The 8,280-nt window shown below is 38.3% G+C and overlaps 1 protein-coding gene across 1 annotated transcript; it reads left to right on the plus strand.

Annotated features, from left to right (window-relative positions):
- The first annotated feature begins 1,647 nt into the window (after positions 1-1,647).
- On the plus strand, positions 1,648-5,428 carry LOC128230294 (protein FAM124A-like). The gene has a single exon (XM_052942448.1). It carries the CDS (start codon positions 2,984-2,986, stop codon positions 4,349-4,351), a length of 1,368 nt encoding a protein of 455 aa, XP_052798408.1. The 5' UTR covers positions 1,648-2,983; the 3' UTR covers positions 4,352-5,428.
- Positions 5,429-8,280: the final 2,852 nt, after the last annotated feature.

The following is an 8,280-nucleotide window of genomic DNA, read 5'->3' on the forward strand; positions in this document are numbered from 1 at the left end:
AGGTACTGAGTAAGAAGTAGTTTAGGTACTGAGTAAGGAGTAGTTCAGGTACTGAGTAAGGAGTAGTTCAGGTACTGAGTAAGAAGTAGTTCAGGTACTGAGTAAGGAGTAGTTCAAGTACTGAGTAAGGAGTAGTTCAGGTATTGTGTAAGGAGTAGTTCAGGTACTGAGTAAGGAGTAGGTCAGGTACTGAGTAAGGAGTAGTTCAGGTACTGAGTAAAAAGTAGTTCAGGTACTGAATAAGGAGTAGTTCAGGTAATGAGTAAGAAGTAGTTCAGGTACTGAGTAAGGAGTAGTTCAGGTACTGAGTAAGGAGTAGTTCAGGTACTGAGTAAGAAGTAGTTCAGGTACTGGGTAAGAAGTAGTTCAGGTAATGAGTAAGAAGTAGTTTAGGTACTGAGTAAGGAGTAGTTCAGGTACTGAGTAAGGAGTAGTTCAGGTAATGAGTAAGAAGTAGTTTAGGTACTGAGTAAGGAGTAGTTCAGGTACTGAGTAAGGAGTAGTTCAGGTACTGAGTAAGGAGTAGTTCAGGTACTGAGTAAGGACTAGTTCAGATACTGAGTAAGAAGTAGTTCAGGTACTGAGTAAGAAGTAGTTCAGGTATTGAGTAAGGAGTAGTTCATGTACTGAGTAAGGAGTAGTTCAGGTACTGAGTAAGAAGTAGTTCAGGTATTGTGTTACTCATTCACAAGTGGACAACTCCATTCAAAGTACATGCACTTTTTCTGTTTAGATATTTTTATGTGTACACGTGTTATTTAAAACAAGTGTAGCGCTATTGTAACCACTACCATGGCAAGACATGGGTATTTCTACTTTGCGTGCATTCGATTCTTTACGAAATGAAACATTTAGGAGTAACAAATGCACAGCTCTGTACACTATAATTATCACCAATAAGTGTCAGCGTTTATCATTGAATAGCTTTGAGATAGCAATTTATGTTTTATGGTTTAATTACAGAAGTCATTGGACGTAAATACTGTTGTATTTGCTCGTCGTAAAATGGGTGGCAAACTATTGATTGGCATGATTGTGTTTGCGGCTCGGGGCGGGCTCTATACATTAACCTGAATACGGTCACTCAATGTAACAACAGTCAACAAGACAGCTATTTGTATGGCTGTCATGTTTTATTTCCACACACAGCAATCTTTAAGACCATTTATACGCATGGAATTTCAAACGCCTTTCCGCCGTTTCCTGTTTAATATGTCATGACTGAATTCTAGAAATATCCAAACGCTAGGCAGAAGTTCAATATAAACGGTTTTGAAATACAATGGTTTTTCGTGCAAGAAAACTGATTTTCAGGTTTTCCGGCGCATATACTTCATGAAAACTTACCTAAATAAATATATGTTAATGATAAAATACATCAATATCATTTTCTTATTTGCGTATTTTCAAACAAATGTGAATTCCATTTACATATCTGTGCGTTATTTAAAGACTAGATTATCCATTATGCGCAAATGATACCAGAGATATTGTGTTCGCAAATGAGCAATATATAAACAAACGCGATTAAATTACTATTGTGACAATTGTTTCCCATTGCACGGTGGATGATTTGAATACACCTTTGTAACATTTAACATCAATGGGTTTGACATTACATGCTTTCAGAGCCGTTTAAGATTTCAGAGAGGTTTGTTGGAGATTGGGGAGGGTTCTTGTTGCTGTAACATACACCGGGCATTGTTCTCGCGGGTAGATGTCGCCTTACAAGACGGCTAGCATGGCGTGACTGATTGATCGGGCTGGCAACATAGAACCCCATCAAACAATACCGGCCACCTCTGCCGGGAGGGGAACATGTATTTGTGGAAACCTTTTGTTTAAATTGTTCAGATTGATACAGGCGAGACATGTGAGGTATCTCTAGTTCTGGACGGAATTAGCGCTTCATTTTCGGAACATTGGAGTACATAAAGCTTCGACAGACCTGGGTTGATATCGAACCGGGGCGTATCGCTTCCTGCAACCTCGTGGCGGACATCATTTGAGGGGGAGATGAAACCGGCCAGGGAGTCTTTCGGCAGATTTCAATAATCTAAGGACGAGACATTGATTCAAAACCAACTGGAATAAACTAGGTATAGAAGTGACAGGATAGACCTAGGTGACAAATTTAAATATTTGGCCATCGTTGTAAAACGACAATATCGTGGATATTTGAAATTATAGTGTTAATAACAAAGGCACTTTCACGGGCCATAAAGTTCAAATTGTCGCCGAAAGTACATAAAATTTTATTGCTTATTTTCAATTTATCAATATTACGTGATGAAAGAAGAATCGAATATCAGAGACGTGTTGTGACACTGCTAAATGTTAATCATACAAAGTTCGGAATTTAGTTAAAGTGAAACGTTTCTTAAAATAAACCTGCATATTTTTATTTGTGAATTTTATATTCCGCCCTCTATTTATTAAGCTCAAATTTGGAATTTAGCGTATGACAAATTAGTTTTGTGTGTATAGTAAGTTGGTACAAGTGAAGCTCATTGTTGGGGCCTGAAACCAAACAACGGACTGGTCGTGATAACGTCAGCGGGTAATTGAACAAAGCGTCACAGCATGAGAGTAACAAGCACAGCGTGAGATTGGCTTACAAAACCCTGGCTTTGTCTTCACACTGCTCGAACAATCCCGGAAACGGAAATACACGCCTATTGGACTCAATCAATCATGGATTATATTTATTTATCATTCTACGGTGAAGTTAGGTAAACTGTAGCAAAGCATGTCTTCGAGTGTCCATGTACTATGTGATAGGAATTCTAAAAATGAACTATCGATGATACGGATGTGTGAACCTGTATGATTTGGATAATAAGAGCGTTATGAAACATTTCCTTCACATTGTTATTTTCCTAGAACAATGATGGAATATATGGTGCCCAATATCTGAACTTCATCTAATACATTCTATATATTAAGTTGTGTACAAACCTGGGTGGAGGGCTGTGTAAGCCGGATGGCTGCGGGTATGGGTGACAGCGAGGAGAGCAGCGGGAACGCGTACAAGTGCCGGGTGACGTTGCTGGCTTCTCAGGGCCGGGGCCGCGCACTGGAGGGCATCATGGCCGCCCTTACCGATTGGGTGGACCCCTACAGGCAAATTATTGACGTTGACGAGAAAATTCCGGACGAGAACTTGTACAAGGGGCGGAGAGCGGAGCCTCCAAGAGTAAACGGGATTCTCGTGACGCCATCCCTCAGTATTATGTTGTTTATGAAAGAAGATGGTGACATGTGTGTAAGTGACATTCAACGTATTATAGAAAACCCGCCTTGGCAGTTCCACCATAAGGTAGAGTTACAAAACAAGAGTGCTCCTGATAAGCCCGTAGCAAAGCAAGAGTTTTACAAACTGTCCGACGATTTGCCACTGTTTGCCGCCTGTCCAGTGCTGACAAACACGGAACATTTACGTATAAACATGTACGTGCACAGGTTTACAAAAATGGTAGAATTCTACAGGAGTATCACTGAAACAGAGATTGAGACGAGTAAACCGGAGTTTTGTATATTTGAACTCTACCAGCAGCCGGGCCTAAACATACAGCTATCATTAAAACACTCTCCTTATCTGTATCCGGTGCCCGTAGAGTCTGCCTACATTAGTTTTAACGTCCGAAGCGTCGAGGACATCCGGGTGGCAACGGGTGTCGCCGACATTGAATGTGTCGGTGGCAACGTGTACACGACACGTGACCCTGACGGCAACCTCGTGATTTTATACGAGAACGACCACGTACAGCAGGCTTTGTTTTGTGATCTGGCAAACGCTGCGTGTAACCACAAGCTCGCTGTCTCCCCACTCTGCCTCGCCTGTGACAACTTCTCATTCGACGACGGCAAGAGTCTCCACAGCACCGCAGAGAGTCACGACTCTGGCCGCTTCTCGGACCTGGAGGGCGGCAAGGCGGATATCGGCACAAATCAGAGGGACAAGAGAAACAAACCGGGGACTCGAGACAAAACAAATCGTGTGAAAAGTGAAGGATACGCTAGCTCAGATAGCAGTTCGAGTTTAACGCCAGTCGAGAGGCAGGGAAACCAGACCATACACCAGCCTAATAACCTACCACAGAACAGCAAATCACGTATAACCTCTGGATCAAGGACCCCCCAGGATCAAACTAAAACTAACGTTAATCCGTCTCAACAACCAAAGTCTTGGGCCAGCAGTGAGAGTCCAGTGGAGTTAAAACAAACTATAACTTCTAAGTCAAGAACTCAGCAGCCAAGCAGTAAGTCCACCCCCCGTGGACGTATTATGAGAGATAGTGAAACTGTAGCAAACAAGCGTGATACACGCTTCACTCCGGCGTATTTATGATTTTTAGATTCTATTTCAGAGTGGTGACTGTATTATGCAATTGTAGTCAACAAAAGTAGAACATACGATAGTTTTAAATTCTTGCCATTCACTAATTATTTTTCATTTATTTTTTCCATTATTTATATGATTGAAATAACAAGATGTAGGCGTTTTCTTCGGACAATTGCAAAAATAGTCGATTATTAGATGTGAACTTAATTTGTTGAAGGATTGTGCAATTGCCGATGCCAGTAACCATGAAAATGCCCAGTTATCGAAAGTTTAAAGTGACACTCTTATTCAAAATCAATACATTCACATGTATAACAAACATCAATTTTGACTGATAAATCTTTAACTACTTACTAAATAATGCATTTATGGAAAATATAAATTACTGATAACAAGATTCTAACCTTGTATTTAATAGCAGAAAGCGCAACAATATTAAATGATTGGTGAATGCTAAAATATTTACTGTGGTGTACTATACATGTAGAAATAGCTTTTTTATGGTCTTTTCTTTCAAATTAAACTCGGTATCCTTCATTAGAAACATTATTTTCGACATTTATTCATCCTTTTTGCAATATTAAAACAATATTATTAATTGTGGTTAATCTTATTTGGGAGTAAGAGTGCATCTGTTAAACTGTTAAGATGCAAATGGCAATTAATGTGTCATACGACAATGAACTAGATACGACAATGAACTAGATACATAAACGTACATACATAAACAGGCCACACACGCATCAAATAGCTTTACCGACAAATGATGGGACTACCGCCCAAGGATATTATAACATTATGTGCTTGTGAAAATATCCTGAAGTAGTCTTTTTCACTGGAACACGAGTCTACCGGGTGTTTAAACTAGTTTGTATGGCCATAAACTTGATCATTTGCCCCTGCATTATTTATCAATAATTACAGAATTAAAAACAATGAAGAATAAAGTAATAAAAATAACATATAAACTGAGACTCCAGTCACAATCTGTCTCCAGGAAGGTATCGTATGTTTCGACTGTTGTGACCTTGACCTTTGACTGCTGTAACCCATGACATTCGTGTAATGGCCAAGGCTTGCATACTTCACTCGTGTCAAGTTTATGTGACAGTATATACCCTGTAAAAGAATCAATATGTGACCTTGATCTTATCCACTGAGCGAAATAGACCACACAAAGAAAACACGTGTTCCATGACTTCTCACTTGCTTTTCTTACGTTTGGTAAACCCGTGTAATTGACATGTGTAAACCACCTTTAATATTTTAACACTGAACTCAAAGGGTAAATTTCAAGCCGATGTAAACCCCGCGTCCTCAGGATTAGACCAACGATACTTTGTTCATCGACCAACCGAATCTTCAAGAACGACTGATCGACATTTAAAAAATAAAACTACATGTAATATTAATAGTGATGATAATTAGTCGATCGGTCGTTCTTGAAGATTTGGCTGGTCGATGTACAAAGTATCGTCAGTCTAATCCTAAACTGACTCCTGTTCGTTAATGTTCGAGTTGAAAAAGGGATACAGCGCAGATTCAGCATATTATAATATCAAAAAATTGTTATAACCTGTACCGTTCTGTTCAATTTTCTCTGTTTTTGAACTTGCATCAGATATAGTTTACTGAATTAAATAGAGTATTCCTGAATGATGAGACATAACGTTTTGTCAAAATGCACAATACCCGGGGTTGAATTGAAATTTGATACTAGAAAAGGGTTATACAAATCGGATAAAGTCAACGATGAGAAAAAATCATGTTTCATAAATTTGTATCACATTTGGAAAAGAAAGATATACCGCGGTAAAAAATATGCAAATGTTTCAATACCCTACATGCAAAATAACAAAGATTCCATGCCCGAGATATAATTGAATTAGCCTCTCTCGACCTTTAACGTATTGAATTGCAATGCTCACACATCGCTCAGTTTTTAAATAAGACCTTAATATGACGTGGGCCATGAATTGCTAATTAGCTACAATATTGATACCTGGTTCTTTAAGGTAGCCACTTCACAGATAAGTTTTTAATTGTACAGAGCCATCGACCATACTTGTATATGTAGGTAATATTATCACAACCACACGAACTATTGACATCATTTGAAACGGTATTATTTACTGATTAAAATATCAACTTGTATATTATTTGAGATAATTAGTTATGTCATTGCAGCTTAAATTTAATATGAAATTACCTTTAGTAAAACTTTCAGTGCCTTTAGTGTAAGGACGTAATATGGTGTAACACGTATTCTTACTCAACCTGCAGGGACGTAAGATACTCCTCAATAATGCACACATCACATGATACTCCTCAATAATGCACACATCACATGATACTCCTCAATAATGCACACATCACATGATACTCCTCAATAATGCACACATCACATGATACTCCTCAATAATGCACACATCACATGATACTCCTCAATAATACACACATCAAATGATACTCCTCAATAATGCAAACATCAAATGATACCCCTCAATAATGCACACATCAAATGATACCCCTCAATAATGCACACATCAAATAAAACTTCTCAGTTGTGTACACATCAAATGATACTCCTCAATAATACATTAATAACATGGTACCCCCCAATAATGCACACATCACATGATACTTCTCAATAATGCACACATCACATGATACTCCTCAATAATGCAAACATCAAATGATACCCCTCAATAATGCACACATCACATGATACTCCTCAAAAATGCACACATCAAATGATACTCCTCAATAATGCAAACATCAAATGATACCCCTCAATAATGCACACATCAAATAAAACTTCTCAGTTGTGTACACATCAAATGATACTCCTCAATACTACACTTATAACATGGTACTCCCCAATAATGCACACATCACATGATACTTCTCAATAATGCACACATCAAATGATATTCCTCAATAATGCACACATCAAATGATACCCCTCAATAATGCACAGATAATATGATACCCCTCAATAATGCACACATCAACTGATACTCCTCAATAATGCACACATCAAAATGATACTCCTCAATAATGCACACATCAAATGATACCCCTCAATAATGCACACATCAAATGATACCCCTCAATAATGCACACATCAAATGAAACCTCTCAGTTATGTACACATCAAATGATTCTCCTCAATAATGCACACATCAAATGACACCCCTCAATAATGCACAAATGATACTCCTCAATAATGCACACATCAAATGACACCCCTCAATAATGCACACATCAATGATACTCCTCAATAATGCATAATTGATACTCCTCAATACACGTCAAATGATACCACTAAATAATGCACACATCAAATGATACTCCTCAATAGTGCACACATCAAATGATATTCCTCAATAATGCACACATCAAATGATACCCATCAGTAATGCACACATCAAATGATACTCCTCTGTAATGCACACATCAAATGATACTCCCCAATAACGCACACATCAAATGATACTCCTCAATAATGCACACATCAAATGATACCCCTCAGTAATGCACACATCAAATGATACTCCCCAATAAGGCACACATCAAATGATATTCCTCAATGATGCACACATCAAATGATACCCCTCAATCATGCACACATCAACTGAATCAATAATGCACACATCAAATGATACCCCTCAGTACTGCACACATCAAATGATACTCCTCAATAATGCACACATCAAATAATACTCCCCAATAATGCACACATCAATGATACTCCTCAGTAATGCACACATCAATGATACTCCTCAATAATGCACACATCAAATGATACCACTCAGTAATGCACACATCAAATGTTACTACCCAGTAATGCACACATCAAATGATACTCCTCAGTAATGCTCAAATCAAATGATACTCCTCAATAACGCACACATCAAATGATACTCCTCATT

Source organism: Mya arenaria, chromosome 4 (genome assembly GCF_026914265.1).
Source record: "Mya arenaria isolate MELC-2E11 chromosome 4, ASM2691426v1".
Classification (NCBI taxonomy): domain Eukaryota; kingdom Metazoa; phylum Mollusca; class Bivalvia; order Myida; family Myidae; genus Mya; species Mya arenaria.

What these genes read in the sequence shown, in the direction of transcription:
- LOC128230294 (XM_052942448.1), top strand. Translation starts at nt 2,984, where the DNA reads ATGGCTGCGGGTATGGGTGACAGCGAGGAGAGCAGCGGGAACGCGTAC.